The sequence below is a fragment of the Styela clava genome, chromosome 12 (genome assembly GCF_964204865.1).
Source record: "Styela clava chromosome 12, kaStyClav1.hap1.2, whole genome shotgun sequence".
NCBI classification, from domain to species: domain Eukaryota; kingdom Metazoa; phylum Chordata; class Ascidiacea; order Stolidobranchia; family Styelidae; genus Styela; species Styela clava.
The window spans coordinates 12,701,597-12,723,416 of record NC_135261.1 but is presented as its reverse complement, the minus strand read 5'-3'; the positions used below and the strand labels follow the sequence as shown (position 1 = coordinate 12,723,416).

Genomic DNA, 21,820 nt, shown 5'->3' with positions numbered 1-21,820 from the left:
GTTTTTATCCGTTTCATGTCTATCTGCCTGTGAATACATTATATCTGAATTATCAACACGGCCACAAGCTACACTGTTCCATATTGTTGTCCACTTCCATTTTTTTTACTTTTACTACCTACCGTAATTCATCATCCATTTTTCTTTTTTATTATTTTCATTCGTTTCATTTTTGTTTTGTATTAAAAATTGTTTTCCATTTTTACTTTTACGACTTATTTTATTCGTCCGTTTTTTATTTTCATTTGTCCCATGTTGTCTCATTTTTGTTTCGTATTAAAACGATCATAATAGCAAGATATAGCACTTTCATGAAATTAAGAATAGTCAAGAGATAAATGGTTTAGTTTTGCGAAACGTCAGGAATAGGGCTGGGCAAAATTATTACATGCGTTGTATTTTGAAGCATTTAGCGGTAATAATTATGGCGCGACACTGTCAAAATCGTCGAGTAAAGTGCTGAGTTGGCAAATTCCGCAGATAAAATTGTAAATTAGTCGGTAACGGTTTTAGCTATAATAACCGTTGGGGTATTGTTTTGTTCAAAAAAAAAGTTAAAACTTGAGGGAAATAGTTATAATTAGTGTCCGACCCGCTATCAGGACCAAAAGCCTTATGACAAGTATAAATGCATAACGACCGATTTATTCAATCATTATTATAAATAAAAATTCAGTATTCGCACAATCGCGGGTGCAAAGCATAACAACATCAATCATCGTCTTAATAAATATCTCCATCTCGGCGACGATAATAATATCACCGTTCGCTTTAAACTCGAACGATTAATAGTATACAAACGGTGATAAGTAAGATCAAAGCCAACACATAAGATTAAATCAGAACAAAATTAATTTGGGTTTTGAAATCAGTCCTTCTTGTCTTCAAGAGCTGTTGCCGATGTAAACACACGGGTACACCAGATATATAAAACTTTGATGTCCGCCGACCCGGAAGAATTAATAATCACAAAAACGGCCGGCATAGATGAACGTCAGTGTGCGACACGCAAAACGGATCACGGCGTCGTAAGTTCTACGCAGCGACGTTATCACGCGTCACTGATCACGCAGACATTTCTCTCTCACGACGAAGTGACGCAAAGCGAAAAGTGGCCATCCGAAGTTATAAACATTTGGAATACAGATCGGCAGGCAAATAAAGTCAATAATTTGAATGAAAAAAAGTATTGATTGATATGAAACCGAGTTTATCGCGAGGAGAAAGGCTTCAATGTATTATATTCCAAGTTTGGCTTCAATTGAACAATAAACGGCGGAGAAATTGTTCATAATATAGTGAAATCATCCGAAGTTACCTGCTTTTACGGTACGTATCTCGTATGCGGTATCTGTGGGTGAGTGAACACGTACCGGTACCACTTCTTTTATCAATACCTTTCCATCTGAAATCTGTACCGTACGTTTCAAACCTTACTCGAGGTTTTGTTCGCTCTCCCGATTCTATAATCAGTTACTTTTATTTTTGTTTTTATCTATTATTATCGTCTATTGCTGATTATGGAGTCGAAATAAACTTATACCGGTACCGGTACCCAGGTACTTATACTCGTGTAGTTTCGTACCACAATCATTTCTAGTGGGCATGGCGCAAATTTTTTTTCATATGTCATTTCTAACCTTCACCTGACTACGACCTTCAAACATTGCATCACTACAACGTCACAGTGACGTAATGAAGGAAGCTGAAATATACGGATGGTCGTGGTCGTCCAAAACGCGCAGACAATTAACCGAAGTCGAGCAAGCTATTTCTTGTAACGATCCCGATAACGAGTTCGTTATTGCGGCGCAGATTCCATTTCGGGCGATCGTAGCTATACCTGTATACTTTGGCAAGCTATGGTATATCTGTATATGATGTGATTGTGACGTAATTTTTGGATGACTTAGTCAGGTCTGCAGGTAGGGGTTAGGCATAACATATGCAAAAATGGTTATGTCAAGCCCACTAGAAGTAAACTCGTGGTACGGTACAATGTACATATCGTCGTTGTGTTGTCCCCGGTATCTCCTTGTCTTGTGTATTTTACTAGAGTTTTATTTGTATTGCCTCTTTCATGTCTGTTGGCCTATTATAACGCAGCAGTCCTAAACTGCTGTTATAATTGTTAGTGGGGGTACATGTCGCACATCTGTGTCTTAGGCCAGTAAGGTCTTGAACATGTATTCTCGTCTCTGTTTTACTGTTTAATTATTATGCAGATACTGTTATATTTTTGAGGCAAATAAACATACATATACTGCATATATACATTACACTAGACCCAAATAAGTTGCGCTTTAAGTCGTGTGCTAACGCAGCGGGATATCGTTAGGCTGGTCAGCTCTGCGCTGCCCAGACTGACTTTCAAGGAATTGTTAAAGTTACGGTCAAAGCGCAGAAAAGAATACACTCATCTCAGTACAAGTCACATTTGTATTATGCTTTGTTTATTTGCGCGGTGGTGTGGCTCATCGTGCTAAGCGTTAGGAATACGCTCCCCACCGCACCTCTAATTACTCTGCGTGGGTTCGCAGGTTCGAATCCTATGCAGGATGGTTATGTGCGAGAGGATTGCTGGATTCCTCGCCGCCGTGGGGTGGTTCACGTAACCGCTGGTCGGTTACGACTTCCTCCACCATCAAGTCCATGCCTCCGAAAAACAAGTAACCAACTGATCCCATACCCGACATGGAATGGTAACCAGACGAGAGGCCGTGGTTCGCCAAATGGATAAGCCGTCTTATCGGCTTTCCTCTCACCCGGGATGAGAATGTAAATCCTATCCTATCGTAAATATGTAATAAAATACTACAAAAATGTGCAATGTCTAAATGAAGATTGACTTCACTTATTTTGAATTTGCAATGTGGCCCCATAGCGAAAATAATCGCCCAGCCCTGTTCTAATCTATCTATCTTACCAATTGCGTTCACCAAATTTTCTAAGGTATGCTTTGCTTGTCACCTGTGTGAGTGTGGGTTAAAGCAGTGATGGGTAAAAGCCATGGGTTACAAGCACTTGTTATAAACCTTTCCTTAGGTTTTTGCTTATTTGCCCGATCTTTCTGTCCTACATTTTATCGTACTGCTGTCAAGCTGTACTGGCTTATTTTCTGCTTTGTTTTGACCATTGAATTGTGTATTTGCACTATTTTGCCTTGTGCAGTTGTCAGGTTGTGGAAAGCCCATTCTCCAATGTGTGCATCTTCTGTCTCTAACTGATTTATTTTATATATGTTCCAGATCTTTCTGTCTTTTGTGTAATTCACTGCTTTGTAGACTCATTTTTTAAAACCATCTAATCGTTATTCTATGTCAAATTCAAGTGGCCGGAAACGTAAGATTTGGGGTAGATCCTCTGCTTTCAGTTTTCGAAAGCTCCCGTGGCTGTACAGAAGGTTGTGGCGAAATAGTCACATGTCTGATAAAGATTCATCTGTTCCTCAAAGATGTAGCAATTTTGTTGAAGATAAAAAATTCGTGCCAAGTCCATCGATGGTGCGTCATGGGTACAGTAGGAACTCTAAAAATTCACATAGTCGGTCATCAAGAAAGTCGGTTGGAAGCGAAAATCTCGAACAGTGTAATGATGATTTTCATGATTCTCTCAGAAGCTCCGATGATGATGACCACACTTCACCAATGGATTATATCATATTTCCTGTGTCCAGCTGTGATGCAAATAAAAAGGAAGTGCCTCGAATAGTGTCAGTCAGTGGATCACCAAGCAAGCTACTCACTGAACAAATAGAGGGACGTCGTCCACTCCATTCAAGAATAAACATTTTCAAAAACTATGTAATTGATTCTAAATGTACCAATAATCATAATGTTTCTACTAGTAATGGAGAAGCATCATTTAATGGTCGGAATCAAAGAACAATTAGAATATCAGGTACAATTTTCAAAATTATTATATTTTAGCAACAGAAGAAATCTGGCAAATATTTGATTCAAATTTCTATTGGCTATTTCAGTAGGACACAGTTCTCCAATTCCAAGATGTCCCAACTTTTGGTTCAATAAAATAAACCCTCAATCTGTCTCTGAAACGAGGGCGTCTGGCACGTCGGCTGATGCGTAACATTGCCACATGCTTATATCGATAATAATTTAAATTAATCATGACAGGCGCCGATCATCATGTGACCAAAATTGGCAAAACTCTCGAATGCTTCGTTAAAAATTTTTTATTTTGTTATACAGTATTGGATTACTTTTTTCCAAGGAATCCAATGGTGGTGTTTTTAGATTGTGCTTCCTTTCAGTTTATTGCGCAGTGCCGGTTTGCTGATATGGAGGCCCAGACTGTCTTGTAATGAAGGGATTTGCAGTCTCTGTTATAAATGATTTCTTTTAATGTTGGGGCTATTCTTGGAATGCGAGAACTGTGTCATACTGTATTTTGGATACATAACATCTGTGGCTTGAAATGCCTCAATGAAAGTTGTTGCGTCTTTGACTGTGCTCGCCAATATTTTACCTGTGATTGCTTACTTCACTTGTACAAATCACTGATACGTCCTTGCAAGTAGTTTTGCTGTCATGTTTGGGTAGAGTGAATTCGAAAAGGAACACCAGATATTTTTTTCTGCAAACTGCAAACCCATCCCACCCAATCCCATCTAAGAAATGTTGTATTGCTGTGTTTATTTTACAGATATTATGATGTATTGTTCACTGTCAGTGTACCTGTCAGATGGAAAGAACTTTGCTTTGAACAGATTTCCCTAAAAAATTATTTTTATTTTTAATTGTTACAGAAACTGAAGATGACTCTGTGCAATTCGTAAAGGAGATCAAGACATCTCCAAGTGGTTCACCTGGACCAAAACCACTTAGAAAAAAACAGGCCTCTCCCAATCAAAAACAAACTAAATGGAGAAAAAAGCCAAGTCAGGATGAATCACAATGTAATAATTCCTGCAATACGTCTAGTCATTCAACGCCTGAAATCGAACATAATAAAGTTTTGCAACTAGTGGAAAATCAATGCAACGATGGAACAAAACACAATATTGAAATTTTATCAATCTTTGATGCAGAGGATATTATAGTCCCATCACCGTCAAATATATCATCAAACTCATTATATACTTCTGCGATGCAAACTTCTGATAGGGAAGTTAATGACAAAAGTGATGATGATGATGTAATTGTTGTCCCAACCGAAAACAATGAAAACCCGGACATTGATTATCCTACTTTGAAAAGAATTATAAACAGTAAGTTTTCTCTTGTTTTTAATTATTATTAATTGAATATTAATGTTTTCAAAAATAGTAGAAAAATGATGCAATGATGGAACTTGATATTGATATTTTATCAGTTTCTGATGCAAAAGATATAACAGTCCCATCACCGTCGAATAATATGGATATTTCTTCGAACTCATTTAATACCTCTGCGATGCAAACTTCCGATATGGAAGTTGATAAAAATAGTGATGATGATGACATAATTGTTGTTCAAACCGAAAACAATGAAAATCAGGACATTGATTACCCTACTTTAAAAAGAATTATAAACAGTGAGTTTTCTCATGTTTTTAATTATTAATAATTGAGATATTCTCTAGAATTGTTTATGTGATAATATTCGATTAAATGGATGTTTCGTTTCCTGAGAATCCACCGACTTCCTTGTTTATTTCTATATTGGGGTCAAATTAGGGAAACATCCATTGTTTGGCATCTCCTTTCAACAAAAGTTTATTGACATTTGTCTGTGGGAAAGATAAACCAATATTTTGCTCTTAGAAAATCTTTGGTTTATTGGAAAACAGGATATTTGTACAAGTTAGCAGTGTTTTGAAAATATGATTGGTAATATTTTTCTTATGCTATTATTATCATTAGGATTGAATAAAAACAAATAAATGCAAAAAGCAAAAGCAAGCATGAACAGTGGCAATCTAAATCAGTGGTTCTCAACATTTTTTGTTACATTCCTCCCTTTGCCTGGTTTTTAGTGGACCATTATTTAGTGATACAAGCAACTGGCACTGGGGTTTATGCACAGTTTGAATTGTTTATAATGCGACAATATTATCTAATGAAAAAAATGTAATACCAAGTAAAATTTCCTCCCCAATAATATTCCTGCCTTAATTCCTAGTTAGGAAATATTGTTCTAAAGGCTCAGTAGTTGTGGATTACTGTAATATTTACTACTGGTTCAAATTGCCTACACATTATCAAGTTCAATTTTTGTACTAAAACAAATTGATATTTAATCAAGTTAATTATTATTCAGGTATGGTAAGTCATTTTATAGAAGAAAATCCTGGAAATGAAGTAACTCCTCATTACATAATACAACGATTAAAAGCTCTTTATCATAAAGATTTCTCAAACAGGTAACAATTCGTCGGTAAATTTTCTGAACCATAAACAGTTAATTATATGAAAGCAATATTGGCAGTTTACATCGCTTCTCTTGTTTCATATGGTATCATTAGATTAGATGATATTTTTGCTTTTCATTTACATTAAATTCGAGTCAGTGGGTGGCGAATTGCATTACACATGCCATTGAATTTCTGATTACCCAAATGTTCGTAAACCACAGTGGTAATTACCGTATTTCCCGGTAAATAAGACAAGGCCTGTTTTTAAGCCTGAAAATTAGGTTTTTGCATATAACCTCCCAAAGACGGGCAGTAAAATCGCATCAAAATTGGAATCTCAAATTACCATGAAAGGGCTTCTGAGCGGTCGACGCTGTTTGCGCTTTCATTAAAATAGCCCATTATGACTTTATCTTGTAGCGTAATATTCAATCCATGACAACTATGGGAATGAACATTTCAATTTTAATCTAATTGTGTTCAACGTAACTCCGGTTTGTGTCCACCAAATTATTGATCTAAAATAACATGCAATCTGCGGACACAATAATGTGAGATAAACTGCTTGATTATATTTAGTTTTGATACATATTTTTGCACTCTTGATAATTCATTATCGCTTTATAAAAATCCCAAGATATGCTATAAAATCCCGGAAAGTACAATTTAATTAACGACAATGAATATACATGTAAACTATAAAGTGTATATATGGAACATACATATTCATCATCTCGAAATCTCCAAGAAACGAAATGTGTTGCTTTATTGATTTAAATTGTGATCAATTTAATCTGCGATTGCGACAATGTAATAGTACCACTGCTCCAAAATACCAATGCAAGCTGTGTACAAAAAACATGTACGATTATATGTTGTTTTGATTCGTATTTTTGCAAATCAAAAAACATATCTGATCTGTTGCTGCAACAATTCTTCCGCTTCATCGCAATGCTGCCACTCAATGGCACTCATTATTTTGAGGCTATTACCGTAAGAAAAAACCTAAAGTCAGCGATAATATCCCACAGAGTTAAATTTATTTCAAAAAATGAAATAAATATACTTTACATTAATTAGGGTATTATGCAAATATCATAGTCGAGTCAGGCCCCGTTGGTAATTGTAAACCACAAAATGTTTTTGCGATTTGCAATGTCTAAAAGTCATCTTTAATCTGTCACGGGCCATCTTAAAATGAAACTTAAATGGTGTTTTCGTTTTAATTTTAGTATTTTATAATGCCGCCATTCAATCAAGAAGATTTGGGTCACGTATTCACTCCTTCATTCATGTTAGCATCATGTCACACAGGATTAGGTAATAACACGTATCTCACAACATAAGTGCCATGGTTGTGAACAATGAAGTAACTATCGTCGTCCTCGCTGCACAAAACATGTGTATCGGTAATAGCCGTTCACGCGCGATGCTCACACAAATGCGACAACTTCAAGTGTGATAACCACAGCGTTGAAAATCCAGATTTACAGCGCGTGAACGCCGATTCACTTTAACTGACCTGAGGAGGACGTTAAGTGGGATGCTATCGCCAAAGGTATTTCATCTTCATGGTCCGAATTTAATAATAAGCCGATCCGGAAAAATGAAAATTATTATACTCGCCTAATAAGACGGTCCCCCCAAAATCAGGCCAAAAGTTTGGGTCTAGAAAAACGACTTATTTGCCAGGAAATACGGTATGTGTGAGAGGATTCTTGAACTCCTCACCACCGTAGGGGGGTTCACGTAACTGCTGGCCAATTAGGACCTCCTCCATCATCAAGTCAGTGGATCTGGTTATGTATAAGCATACTTGACATGAACTGGTACCTTAACTGACAGGACGGCATGCTTCGCCATATGATTGAGACGAGTTGTCACCTTTCCACTCTCCTGAGATAAATAGGAAATTCCTATCCTATTTACAAATTTATTTGTGTTTTCATTTTCAGGTTGCAGGAAATCAAATATTGTATTGGGAGATCGAATGAACAATATATTTCAAGAAAAAAAATGTTGCGAGAAATACGACCTGGTGTTAGAAAATCAGATATTATAACATTGTACTCAGACAACTGGCTCAATGATATAATAATAAATCAATACATGTCAATATTGATACAGAATAATAAGAATTATGGTGCAATCAGCAGCTTTTGGCTTGAAGAATTATTAAGACGGTAAATTTGTTACTATGTTTATACTTAATTTATGTTCCTATGTAGTATACCTAAGAGCAGTGTTTCTCATGGAACCATGAGCTACGTGCATTCATGGCTTAAGTGAAAGTGAACTTAGAAGTGAGATGGAACAGATAGTTTCTAAGAATAAAGAAGTGCAAGTGCAAATCCTTTTTTGTGCACAGTATGATTAGACACAGGTCGCACTGGCATGAATACATTTTGTCTGTTACATTTGTCTTCTTATTATTATGTTTTCTTGATGTGGGTTCATATCGATGGCAGATAAGTGTGTAGGATTTTGGCTAACTATGTTAATCAAACTACAATCAAAGACTGACAGATAGGCAGCAAAACCATGAAACGAGCAAATGTATACAACCATGTCTGAAAATATGTCAGAGTGAAAAAAGTGTGTGACGGCTTGCTAAAATTTCAATTGTCACCTTTGACTTTGATACCTTGCTTATTAGCCAATGCTTCCGAAATATGATTCTCTGGGAAACATTCATTGTTTTTTTCACATCTACAATTTCCCATTATTTGCAGGGTAGAGCCAAGTCTTCCTCACAATTGGGATAAAATGAAATGCATCCTTGCGCCAACCTGTGTCGAATTTCATTGGAGTTTACTTTGCTACTATCCTGAAAAATACAATGTTGTTATATATAGCTCACTATCAGTGTGTAAGACTGTGTTGGCATGTGCATCTGTAAGTATTATAATATATTTAGTGAAAATAGTGGGAAAACTAAATATTTTCTGCTTTATACTTTTTTATTAGTCACAAAGCCTTCCTGTAAATTCATACCAACCTCCATATTAATATTTGACAATAGCACAGTTGACAGTATTGTTATTAAAATCAAATAGAATTTATATAAGCTAATTTTTTTGATGTATGTCCGACTCTATCATTGCTTCGAATTTTGATATTCTGGAGTTGACAAACCAAAAGCACATCTGTTTTGTATATGCCACATGGAGGGCTTGAACCCAAATAGATAAAACTTGAAAAAAAAACTGTTTTAAGAAAAACAAGTTTTTGTTTTTTTGGGTCCTCTATTTATTGACTAACTATTTATTGAAATACTCTGGTTAATAGTACTTTAGACTTTAATATAAAACTAGCTTAAAAATCATTTATTTCAACATACGCCCTTTTGTTTTGAATCTTTCGACATCTGTAGTGCAATTTTTTTATTTATGTCATCAAGATTTGTGGTTTCCTTAAAATATATATATATATAAAGTATATGGATGATTTCCTAATAGTTTATCTATAACTGAGATTACTGATAATATTTTATTTTCAAATCTTTTGCTGTTTTACTTACAATAAAATTTTAAAATAGAGCATCAAAAACTTAATATAATATTAAGGCGGATATTTATACATATTTTTAGAAGCTGCTCAATTTCTTCAATAACAAGCAAGGAAAGGAAGGTAGATGCTTGATACGAAAAGTAAGTCCTTTGTAACCTTTTTTTGGAATAGTTCCTGTCAGACTACATGTACCTGAGTAAAACAGTTCATGTTTCTGTTGTTTTACAAGCCAATGGCTTGTATGTTAATCCAGTTGCTAGTAAATATTGCTTGAATCTTCTAAGCTGAATGTAATTTATTTTATGAAGAATCATTCCTAATGCATTTTCACTGCAAGATATAAGGGAATATAATTTTGTAGTTACTATTCATATTTAGTCCAGGATTGCAGTCACTGGAAATGGAGTAAACTCCTATTATAAACTGTCATCTTTCCCCACAAGAGCGTGTGTTCTTCAATTAACTAACAACCATGTAATGATACCATTCAGTAGAATAATCACATATGGAATCAGGAATCTTTTTGAACAAATGACTAAGAAAATTTCTGATCTTTTTCATTCAGGATTTACCTCGACAAGAGAATGAACATGATTGTGGAGTCTATGTTTGTATGTTCGCAAGATGCGTTGTGTTTGGCAATACGTTTGACATTGAACCCGCACAAGTATGTGCATTCAGAAAATGGCTCAAAAACGAAATCGTTCAGGGAAAACTTTTTGAGAGTAAAGAAGAAGTGACTACTGAAGAATATTCAGATTCTGAAAGCGAAGATAATGACGAAGAGTAGCACTCATTATTTGTGTTATGGTTTGAAAAAAATTTCATAATCGTTGATATTTTACTTTCGGGAGTTCTTTTGCTTTCAAAAATAAAAGTTCTCTTTTGTATAATCCATGATCACACACCATTCTTTTATATTAAAATGCCACATCACCTAATCTTGCATATTTATTTATTAGTGCTTTCTTTTATTATATTTATAGCACCTTCATTTTTCAATTTGATCAAAAAAGTTGTCATGGATATAACATTCTTTCTATAGTTTTATTGTTGGTTGGTTAAACCGGAGAGGCAGAAAGTTTTGACAAGATTCTCTATTACAGATTTTAAAAATACGGTAAAACATTTATTCAATGTGATACTCCATGCAGAATTGGTATTGCTTTGCTCAGGTTGCTTTAGACTGGCACTGCCCTCCATTTTGAGTTGCTGACTCTCACATCATGGTCATTTCAGCAGTTTGAAAATGGGCAGGTTTTCAAGTGGCATGCATGTAATCTTTGATGCTCAATCTCTTACCTTTTATGTTGTTCTAAATTTTGTGTGGCTCTGTTGTGTTTTCACCTCTAATTTTTTTCCTTTATCTCATGTTATTTTATTGGTTACGTATTTGTTGATTAGATTATTTCATCGCACTTTTCAGCAAAATTGCTTTATAAAATGCACACAACGATTTGTGGCCGTTTTTGGTGAGATATGTTGGTCGTTTGGAGAAACACAGTGTAAAGTCGAAAGTATGAAGAACTGTTTTTGCAATCTGTATTGCAACTTTCACTAGTTGGAAATATGTTTATCCTGGTTATTACTTGTGTTTGCATCAGGATGTGAGTTTTATATTTATTCTCAGTGGTGGGAAAGCGCGTAATTATCCCTCACGGCATTTGAACCTGTGCGGGATAATCGGAGGTGCGCTGGCAAACGTGTTCATTAGGATTAGCATTAACAGTTAAAATGAGACGAGCTAGACAGGAAATTTTGTACCCAAAGTTTAACAAGTTAGATTATAAGGGGTGAACTTCTATTATAACCGATTTTATCAAGCGCGATTAAATAAAAATAATTCATGTGGTGCTCCCGTAGTATTCGTACCAAGATAACGCACAACCTGAACATAGTATGTGTACCAGATTAGTGATAGCAGGTTGGGCGCCATCTTGGCACGAATACTACTGAAGCGCCCACACAAGTCCATATTCCCAAGGTTTTAATTCTAAATGTTCTCCTTGTAATATGATATATATATATAAGAAGTTACTGAGTAGCATAGGGTTTCAACCGCGCAGTCGCTTGTAACTAAACCCTGTACAAGCAACTATACTGAAAACTTTATTCCACTTCAAGCGTTGGAGACCATTTAGAACGCAGCTACTGTAAAATGTGATCGCGAACCCCCACATTCGCTCTCAAATGGGCTCAGCAAAATCATTCACTAAAAGGTCAAGAATTTGTAAGGGAAACAACAACCGCTTTTTGTTACTGCAGCACTCAAAAATGCCACCGTACCCCTTTCAACCCTTTTCATGGCTTATATGAGACTAAACTTACACCATATTTCAATTAGCATTTTGCTTTGTATAGATTATTTTATTCAGTTTTGTAAGTTCATTTCAAATTCAACATGCAAAATTAAAAACACTTTATTATTTGACATATCACTTTGATATCGAGCAATTTCTTTGAGCAATCCATCGGTTGTTTATTCCATACTCTGGTGAAAGAATAAGAATAGGTTGTGATTAAAAAGAGTAAACGTATTTGGTATTAACTAATGGTTATCTAAATTTCAACTTACATTGCTTCACATATCACGAGCTTTGGATCTGAGTTTGTTGAGAGCAGATTCTGCCATGTCAGCTCTTTCTTCAGCATCATCCAATTCGTGTTGCAGTTTACGATATTTTGATAAGTTTTGGTTGGCTTGTTCCTCGGCTTCTTCAGCTTGTCTCTTGTATGTTTTGACCTTGATTTGAAGTTTGTCAACAAGATCTTGGATGCGGGTCAGATTCTTTTTGTCTTCTTCTGCCTGGTATGTCACTTCCTTCAACTTACGTTCGTATTTACGTTGGTTCTTCACAGATTCCCCATTGCGACGTTGTTCGGCGTCAAGTTCGTTTTCAAGTTCGCGTACCTAAAAACACCGAGAGTTTAATTAGTTATAGAGTATTAAATATATTCACAACCTGGTAGTACCGTATATAAGTAGCAACATACGCACCCTAGTTTCAAGTTTTTGAACTTGTTTCTTTCCTCCTTTGAGAGCAACTTGTTCGGCTTCGTCAAGTCTTTGCTGAAGATCTTTCACTGTTTGTTCCATGTTCTTCTTCATTCTTTCCAGGTGAGATGAAAGATCTTGTTCTTTCTTAAGTTCTTCAGACATAGTTGCAGCCTGAAATGATGTTCAAGTGGAAATTTAAAAAAACATTTTTGTCAAATTGAAATCAGTAGATAAATATCGAAGAACAGCAAAACAATATGTTTTCACAAACTTACATCAGTGATTGCTTTCTTTGCCTTTTCTTCTGCATTTCTTTGTTCTTGAACCGATTCTTCAACCTCTCCTTGCATGTTTTGCAATTCTCCTTCCAATTTACGTTTTTGGTTAATGAGGGCGGTGTTTTGTGTATGAAGAAGATTGGATCGTTCGCTGCTTTCAAGGAGTTCAGTTTCTGCAAGTTTGCGGCCACGTTCTGCTTGTTCAAGTGCTGATCTCAACTCATCGATTTCAGCCTTGAGTAAGTTTTCTCTACGATCGATGACAGCAAATTGTTCTTGCAGATCTTCAGAGTGACGTTGAGCTTCATCAACTTGCAATTCCAAATCCTAAAAAGCAATTTTGTTTAATAACAAATGGGAATACTAAAATTAAAAAAATGCCATTGTCCGATTATGAACTTACTTTAACATGAGCTTGAGCAGCTTTAACTGCCTTTTGAGAATCAGTAGCTTGTCGAGTAGAATGTCCAAGTTGAATTTCAAGATCGTTGAGATCTCCTTCCATCTTCTTCTTCATACGAACTGCTTCTTGTCTTGCTTTGCTCTCAGAATCAAGAGTAGTTTGCATTGATTCAAGTGATCTCTGTTGGTTACGTCTGTAATATGAGCATGAATTAACATGATTGCCATACGTATTATTCTTATTTTATCTGATTTAGGGTCAAAGAAACTAACCTTTGACTATCAATTTCTTCTTCTTTTTCACTTAGTCTTCTCTCAAAATCTTGCTTTATCTGAGCCATTTCTACTTGGAGACGGAGTACTTTTGATTCTTCACCTTCGATTGCACCTTCTGCTTCTTCGAGAGCAGCCTGTTCAGTATAAATAGCGTTAAATAATGCTCCCATATTGTAAATTGAGTCATATAGGGTCATATTGTAAATTGAGTCATATATATTTCCTATAGATAGACAATTTACCTGGATTTCGTTGCGCTCGTGTTCAAGAGTTCTCTTTGCTTTTTCAAGTTCGTGAATGCTTTTTCCTCCTTCTCCTAGTTGATCAGTAAGATCAGCAATTTCTTCTTGAAGATTCTTGTTTTCTCTCTTGACAGTTTCAAGAGCATCAAGAGATTCTTCATAAGCATTCTTCATCTTGAATAATTCAGTTGACAAGCCACGGGCTTCCTTTTGTGCTTGTTCTAAATCGACTTGCAATTCTTCTTCTTTTTGTTTGTGTTCAGCAAGAATCTAAATACGAAATCAACATTCGTAATGCACTATTCATATTATAAATGACACCAGAGTTTATTTTCATCAGAGCTTATCTAGATATCTACCTTATCAAAGTTTCTTTGTTTCTTATCCAAGGCTGCAGCAGCCGAGTTAGATCTCTCAAGATCAATTGTAAGATCTTCCAATTCTCCTTGGAGACGATTCTTAGTTTTCTCAAGACTTGCACATTTTGCTTGTGTTGCCTCGACTTGCTCTTCAGCTTCTTGTAAACGAGTAGCCAATTTTTTCCTGAATAACAAACATATATGTTGATATATATATATTTATACCCACATTTTACAACAAAAGCCCTAAATAATAACTTTTTGTCGCTTAATTTGACTACTTACTTTGCTTCCTCTAATTCTTCGGTTCTCTGAATAGCGTCGGTTTCATATTTGTTTCGCCATTGCGCAACTTCGGCGTTTGCTTTTGACAAAGCTCGTTGAAGTTCAGCCTTTGCTTCTTGTTCTTCTTCATACTGTTCACGAAGAAGATCATTATCGTGTCTTGAAGCTTGTACAGAATGTGCAAGAGCAGCTTTTGCTTTAGCTTCTTCTTCAACGACTCGTTTGAGTTCTTCAATTTGTTGTGATGAACTGTTCTTGGTTCTTGTAAGTTGAGCCATCAAATGCTCACGTTCTTCGAGTTGTCGTGAAAGTTCACCTGCACACACACAAAAACAAAAATCATTGAATGAGGTAAAAATATAAATTTATGGAGATTTATGGGAGATTTGATTGCAAATCTGAAAAGCTTATTTCTATACAATCTTTTGGGGACACGTTCATAACAGAGACGTTGAATATATGGCATTACTAGAAACAATGCATTGTTATGCCTATCTATCAAACCTACCATTTTCAGACGCAAATCTAGCTTTAGCAGCGTTCAGTTCGTTTACTTCTTTGGTCAAATTGTCGCATTTTGCCTTAGATTCACCAAATTGTTCTTCCAGGTTGCGCGCCATTTTCTCGTAGTTGAGCTGAAATATACATGTGAGAAAATAATTCCAGGTGTATATGTATTTCTAATCAATGAATGCGTACAAGTCGTTCTCAAGTTCTACTCACCTTAGCCTTTGTAACACTTTCAACGTTGGCAGAAAGATCATCAATTTCCATTTTCATTTCACTTTTTTCTTTTTCCAATTTCTGTTTGACTCTTTGTAAGTTATCGACTTGTTCGCTCATTTCAGAACTTGAATCAGCATGCTTCTTACGTAATGTTGAAACCGTTGCTTCGTGAGCAAGATTGGATTCTTCAAACTCGCGGCGGAGTTTCGAAAATTCTGCTTCGCGACGCTTATTGAGCTCAACCTGGAAAATTAGTATCATCATTAGTTCAAGTTTGTATTAATCTTTCTGAATTAAATCACTATTATCACTTACCTGAGCAGCAGTGGCGCCGCCTGCTTCTTCAAGTCGTTCGCTTAGTTCTTCCAACTCTCTTGAAAGATCAGCTCTTTGCTTTTCAACCTTGGCTCTTGCTGCACGTTCAGCTTCAAGTTCTTCTTCAAGTTCTTCAATGCGAGCCTGAAGTTCTTTGATTTTCTTTTGGAGTTGCATAACAAGAGCTTGTTCATCTTCAAGTTTAGTTGCAAGTTGACTGTATTCAAATTCTTGCTTCTTCAATTTCTCTTCCAATCTCTGCTTATCATTTTCAAGATCCATGACTGTTTCTTGAGTAAGTCTCAAATCTCCTTCCAACTTTCTCTTAGTTCTCTCAAGATCCATTCGGAGTTTCTTTTCTTGTTCGAGAGAGGCTTCAAGCTAGAAAAAAAAGCGCCAGTTATAAACTTAATATAGTTGAAAATACAATAAAGCATAATAAATTTAAGCATGTACATACATCATCAACTTGTTGTTCAAGTTTTGCTTTTTGCTTAGTAAGACTGTTGACTTTGTCTTCTTCCCCTTGCAAATCATCCAATGTTTGTTGATGTGCTTCTTGAAGAGCTTTCTTTTCTTTTTGAAGTTTTGCAATTTGTTCATCTTGCGATGCGAGTTCTTCTTGCAAGTTTTTCAACTGTAAAAGTAGATAACACATATATATAGAATATTTGCTTCAGTCACATATATGATTCTACAATGTTAGATGATATGTATACCTTGTTTTCAGTCGCATGTTTTTCTTTTTCCACTTTAGCAAGAGTGATTTCAAGATCATCAATATCTTTCTTCAATTCAGAGCATTCATCTTCTAACTTGCGTTTCTTAGAAACCAATTCGTTGTTTAATTCCTCTTCATCTTCAAGTCTTTCTTGAGTTTCTTTGATTTTACCATCCAACTCGACCTTTGTTCTGATAAGTTGATCACAACGATCTTCGGCATCGTCTATTCTATCTTGTTCCTTTTATAAAAAAAACAACATCATAATTGTAGTAATTACACGAGGTTTAGTTGTAACGATCGGTTAAATTATTTTGTTACTTACCGACTGTAATTGCAAAACCAAGTCATTTTTTTCTTGGATGAGAGAAACTTGAGATTCTTCAAGTTCCTTTCTTCTCTTAGATTCCTTTTCCAAATTGGTCTTGAGCTCTTCATTTTCGGCTTCTAATTGTTCAAGTTCTTTTGCAGCTTCAGCAGTTTGGAGGAGTGGTTTGATCTTGAACATAAGTTTCATCCATTCCCAGTCACGTACACCAAAGAAAGCGCGAAGGTTAGATTGAAGAACGCGGACTGCCACTCTGAATGAGTATAAAAATAATTTTGAATTAAATATTATGTTCAAACTATTGATCCATAATCATTACTGATTTATTTATTACCTTCTTTCAATAAGTTTGTTGTATTCAATTCTCATCAATTTACCGCGCATACGAGCTTGAATAAGTTTGAAGATTGAGGACAATTTGTTGTCACGAAGTTCTTCCAAAACACCCAACATACCAGCACGGAAGAAAACCTGAAGGTATTTACATACGTTCATATTTGGTGCGGTTTATGAACAAAATTAAAATCTGAAAATTACAACAATGCTCACTTTTGTATGACCAAGTTTGTACTTTTCATGATCGATGCCTTCAAGAGATGAGAGAATCTTTTCGGAAGCTTTTTTGCTGTCTAAGAACTGACCATCGGGAACGGCATTTGGATTGAGGATTCGATATCTTTGCTTGAAATCACCATACGGAAGTCTGTTGGGGAAACCTTTGCGGCAAATACGAATACCTTCCAACACACCATTACAACGAAGCTGATGTAAAACGACATGAGGATCCATAACTCCTGGAGTTTTTGTTTCGTTGGGAACGATACAACGGACGAAATGGGGGGCGGTCGATCTGTAAAATTTGCATTTGTGAGATAAAACATTGAATGTATGTTAGTACTAAACGAAATAATATATTCATGTGTTTTTGACATACCTCAGGTTAGTCATGAGTTTGTTCAAGCTCTCTCTGTGCATAGAGGATACAGTGTTGAAAGAACCTCCCTTCTTTCTCTTTCCTCCCGATTTTGCTGCTGCAGCAGCTTCTTCTGGGCCCATATAACCTTCCCAGATAGTTTGCATAAGTTTCAATGATGACTTTTTATACAAATCTACAACACTGTTGTTCAATGGTTCCTTGTTTTTCTCGAGCCAATCGGTGATGCTGTATCCAACCTTGATATATTTAAAAAAAAATAGAGAAATGAATTTAATGTGACTACAACTAGTGGAAAACACAAAATTTACAAAAACTTACAGTTCCAGCGTAATGGTGAAGTTCGAAGTGAGATTCGAATTTAGTTTTCTTGATTGGCTTTCCGAATGCTTTCGTTTTGCCCAAATGATTCTGGTACAATTTGTCCATGAACGACTTATCAGTGGCCTTCGGGAACATGCATTCTTCTTCGAGGATGGACATGATTCCAAGAGGCTAGTGGAGAGACAGTGAAATATTTATAACACTAGTTGTAAAATGGTTTTTGTCAAACTATGTTTTGTAAATACTAACCTTTTCGATAAGTTCGATGCAAGCAGCCAAGTCCATGCCGAAATCAATGAAAACCCAATCAATTCCTTCCTTCTTGTATTCTTCTTGTTCCAGAACGAACATGTGATGGTTGAAAAATTGTTGCAATTTTTCATTGGTGAAGTTAATGCAAAGCTGTTCAAAACTGTTAAACTGCAAAACCGAAAAGAAATTTCGTTTGATATGTTATCTCGTATTTACAAGGACTTAAGTTCAATGAACAAATCTGGATCACTCACGTCAAAGATTTCAAAACCAGCAATATCGAGTACACCAATGAAGTAACTTCTCGGCAATTTAGTGCTGAGACTGTTGTTGATGATTTTGACCAACCAGTTGAAATGTTTTTCAAAAACACCTTTACTCAATCCGCCAATACCATAGGTAACTTGTGGCACAGTTTGTCCTTTTGTTACGTATTCGTTTCCAACTTTCACGCGTGGATGGCACAAGTACTTGAGAAAATCGGCAGAGTTCATACCGAACAAATATGCAACCTTGTCGGCATCTGAAAAAGAAAAATGATGTTAAGTACACTTAATCACTAAATCGAAACTTCGCTCAACAAACAAAATAATTTATATTGACCTTCAGTGCCATCAGGTTCAGCTTGTTCTTCACGTTGCTTGTTTTTGAACTTCATGTTTTGTTGATGCATAATACCAGCCATGATTCGATAGATTCCACTAATTTCCTCGGGTGTGAAACCAAGAACTTTGAATGCATCCTTGATAATATAATTTCAGTGGTTTCAATCAACTATTTTAAAAATTAGAAAATTAGGCGAACATCAAAAATTTGAAAATACTTACGTCGGTCAAAAGCAATTCTTCACCATCATCTAAATTATTCACGGAAACGACTCCCTGGCTGATAGATTTATAGTCGTAAGGATCCTTTGTCAATAAAAGTTGGTCTAAAAATATGATGTTCCTCTTTAAATTGATATATAAACATATATTTTACCTATATTCCGTTGAAATAAAAAAATCATCATAGCCCAAATTACATAGATTAGGTATATTCAACATACCGATAAGTTCTGGTTTTGATCCTGAGATAAGTTGGTAGAAGATATGGTAGTTTCTTTCTCCGCCTTGTTGCCAAATTACACGAGATTTTTCAAGAAGATCTAGAAAAAATAATTTTACATTGTCAAGGAAGTTCCTTTGATTGTAGTCGTTGTTGCCTTTGTTCTAGTTGTACTTACAATGCTCAATATCTCCTGATGCAAGACTACCAGTGCTTCCAAAGTGAATACGGATAAATTTACCCTGAAATAGAAAAATTAAGTTGTAGTTCGAATCTATTTTAATGGTCTCGTCTATTTCAAATATATTATCCAACTTACGAATCGAGATGAGTTGTCGTTTCTCACGGTTTTAGCGTTTCCAAAAGCTTCCATAGCAGGATTACACTGAACAATTTGATCTTCCAAAGTTCCCTGGAGACAAACAAAGCAACAATTATGTAAAACATGAACAAGTATAAGACCAAGTTACAACCATTATATAAGACTATATATTTTACCTTATCATCATTTCCACCAGCATTTCCATCAGCAGCCACCAAGGCGAAATACTGAATAACTTTCTTTGTGTTCACAGTTTTTCCGGCTCCAGATTCTCCACTATGAAAAACAAAAAGCGTTTGTCAGTAAGTGTGTGAATTTTATGTTTAAATCAACCGGTTTGAAAACAATACTCACGTGATCAACATGGACTGATTTTCACGATCTGAAATGAGAAAAAAAACATTATATATGTATATAAAATTGATTCTTTGAAAATCTTGATTGTCTACTTTAATAATTTCTACATACTCATCAACATCTCAGTGTATGCGTTATCAGCAATGGAATACAAGTGAGGAGGCATTTCAGTTCGTCTCTTTCCTTTGTAAGCGTTGATGACATATGGAGCGTAAGCGGGCAACATCTTGTACGGGTTCACAGTGACACAGAAAAGTCCAGAATATGTCTAGATATTGCAATAGAACATAATTACACGATTAGTGATATATTGAAAGACAAAAGGCTCTGTAAGGACAATGTCGTAGATGCTTACGTAGATCATGAAAGCTTCGTATCTTTCTTTGAGATTGTTGAGTACGCTGGCTTCGTTCAGATGAGTCATGTTTACCATGTCTTCGCATTTGTTGTATCGAGGTGGGTTCATCAGTTGAAGATCGTCTTCTTTAACAGTTACTTCCTAAGATTGTAAAAAGATATTCAGTAATATAAGCTCTGAATAACAGTCCTAGTGAACTTCTCTTTTTCAAAATCTGTAGTTACCTTTCCGTCATCACATGTCTTCAATTTTGCCTTTCCTCCTTCGATAGAAATCACTTCTCCCCTCAAATAGGATTTTTCCTTGTCTGGTACCCAAGCGTATTTCTTCCCTATATTATAAATATTTATTAAGTTTGGTTTCAGTGATGCATTGATAATGCGTAAACTAAAAACTTATTTAAAACAATCTTACCGTCAGGCTTTTGAGTTTGTAAAACAAGCATTTCTTCTTGAGACATACGCAGATAAGGGGCTGCATCTTGAAAGATTGAGAGATCGAGCGTTGCCATATTTCAACAATGTTTGTTTAAATTACTTTATGAGAAGCTTCAGATTCCTAAAACAAATATATTATCATCAATGTTGATCAATGATGAGTATTATCATCAATGCTCATGTTGATGCTTTGTAAATTGAAACTTTGAAACCGAAATCGTATTTTGTTCTCGTTTTCAGAGGTTCAAAATACAAAATCATACCGTCTCAACTGCCTATCTATAGCAATTGTAAAATCCTGAATAGTATGCAGTACTTACCGATACACAAGGTAAATAAACTGATATTTGAAATTCTGTCAGTGAAGACTTTATAGTACTTTTTCGATCTGAAATACGAAAGTGCGAATGTATCAGCTGCCGTTGCAGAGAAATGGTGATGACATTATTGTTCGTACGTTATCTGTAGCTTCGATTCGCACTTTCCATTACAATCATCATATTGCCGCTGCGGCTACTCGACAACGTTTTATCGCACAATTGAATTATTATCTCTAATTGGAGTAACTAATACCAATCACCACTCACGAGTTTGTTACTTGCATTTTATTCAATATAGATCCACATTTCGAAGACCCGGATCGCTCTAACTATATTCATAAAATAACAAAATAAATATAACAACGAAGAAGAGAGTACATTTGGATTAGCAATGTTTAAAACACGATTTCAAATTAAGAGGAATTCAAAAGTATTGCACAGGGTTGGTAATTAAATTTTTGAAAATTAAATCGCACAATTGACAAATACATCAGTAGAAAACAATATATATATAATTGCGAAAACGAATTATTGCCCATTTGTTCTAATGAATGCAGTCGGTGAGGTACTGTAGAAAGAAGGGGTTGACTACATGCCCCGAATAATGTTTGAACGTTTTCATCCGCACGGACATTCCAAGACTAGTAATAAATGCCTAATTCCCCTTCAAACTTT

The 21,820-nt window shown here is 35.5% G+C and overlaps 2 protein-coding genes across 2 annotated transcripts; one reads left to right on the top strand and one right to left on the bottom strand.

Annotated features, from left to right (window-relative positions):
• The first annotated feature begins 3,231 nt into the window (after nucleotides 1-3,231).
• Nucleotides 3,232-11,320, top strand: LOC120329930 (uncharacterized). The gene is made up of 8 exons (XM_039396726.2): nucleotides 3,232-3,900; nucleotides 4,769-5,230; nucleotides 5,335-5,535; nucleotides 6,261-6,363; nucleotides 8,310-8,537; nucleotides 9,087-9,249; nucleotides 9,945-10,004; nucleotides 10,430-11,320. The coding sequence occupies exons 1-8, from the start codon at nucleotides 3,318-3,320 to the stop codon at nucleotides 10,652-10,654; spliced, it is 2,025 nt and encodes a 674-aa protein (XP_039252660.2). The 5' UTR covers nucleotides 3,232-3,317; the 3' UTR covers nucleotides 10,655-11,320.
• An 890-nt stretch (nucleotides 11,321-12,210) lies between these two features.
• LOC120329583 (uncharacterized) lies at nucleotides 12,211-21,164 on the bottom strand. The gene is made up of 33 exons (XM_078118510.1): nucleotides 21,146-21,164; nucleotides 20,803-20,946; nucleotides 20,613-20,719; nucleotides 20,386-20,529; nucleotides 20,142-20,298; nucleotides 20,028-20,055; nucleotides 19,850-19,949; nucleotides 19,671-19,763; nucleotides 19,530-19,593; nucleotides 19,353-19,451; nucleotides 19,132-19,235; nucleotides 18,908-19,046; nucleotides 18,559-18,827; nucleotides 18,302-18,472; nucleotides 18,050-18,223; nucleotides 17,729-17,967; nucleotides 17,344-17,644; nucleotides 17,129-17,265; nucleotides 16,792-17,047; nucleotides 16,465-16,707; nucleotides 16,206-16,382; nucleotides 15,746-16,126; nucleotides 15,428-15,673; nucleotides 15,213-15,339; nucleotides 14,705-15,020; nucleotides 14,420-14,603; nucleotides 14,061-14,330; nucleotides 13,816-13,952; nucleotides 13,544-13,736; nucleotides 13,138-13,467; nucleotides 12,863-13,033; nucleotides 12,440-12,775; nucleotides 12,211-12,355 (listed from the first exon to the last, which is right to left on the bottom strand). Exons 2-32 carry the CDS (start codon nucleotides 20,897-20,899, stop codon nucleotides 12,446-12,448), a joined length of 5,784 nt encoding a protein of 1,927 aa, XP_077974636.1. The 5' UTR covers nucleotides 20,900-20,946; nucleotides 21,146-21,164; the 3' UTR covers nucleotides 12,211-12,355; nucleotides 12,440-12,445.
• Between the last annotated feature and the right edge of the window lie 656 nt (nucleotides 21,165-21,820).

Bases quoted from the DNA above. Each gene is read 5' to 3' on its own strand.
- LOC120329930 (XM_039396726.2), top strand. From the start codon at position 3,318: ATGTCAAATTCAAGTGGCCGGAAACGTAAGATTTGGGGTAGATCCTCT. The intron at 3,901-4,768 runs GTACAATTTTCA...TAATTGTTACAG, and splicing joins AAGAACAATTAGAATATCAG to AAACTGAAGATGACTCTGTG. The intron at 10,005-10,429 runs GTAAGTCCTTTG...TTTTTCATTCAG, and splicing joins GTAGATGCTTGATACGAAAA to GATTTACCTCGACAAGAGAA.
- LOC120329583 (XM_078118510.1), bottom strand. From the start codon at position 20,899: ATGGCAACGCTCGATCTCTCAATCTTTCAAGATGCAGCCCCTTATCTG. The intron at 19,452-19,529 runs GTAAGTACAACT...TATTTTTTCTAG, and splicing joins ATCAGGAGATATTGAGCATT to ATCTTCTTGAAAAATCTCGT. The intron at 17,048-17,128 runs GTAATAAATAAA...ATACTCATTCAG, and splicing joins AACAAACTTATTGAAAGAAG to AGTGGCAGTCCGCGTTCTTC.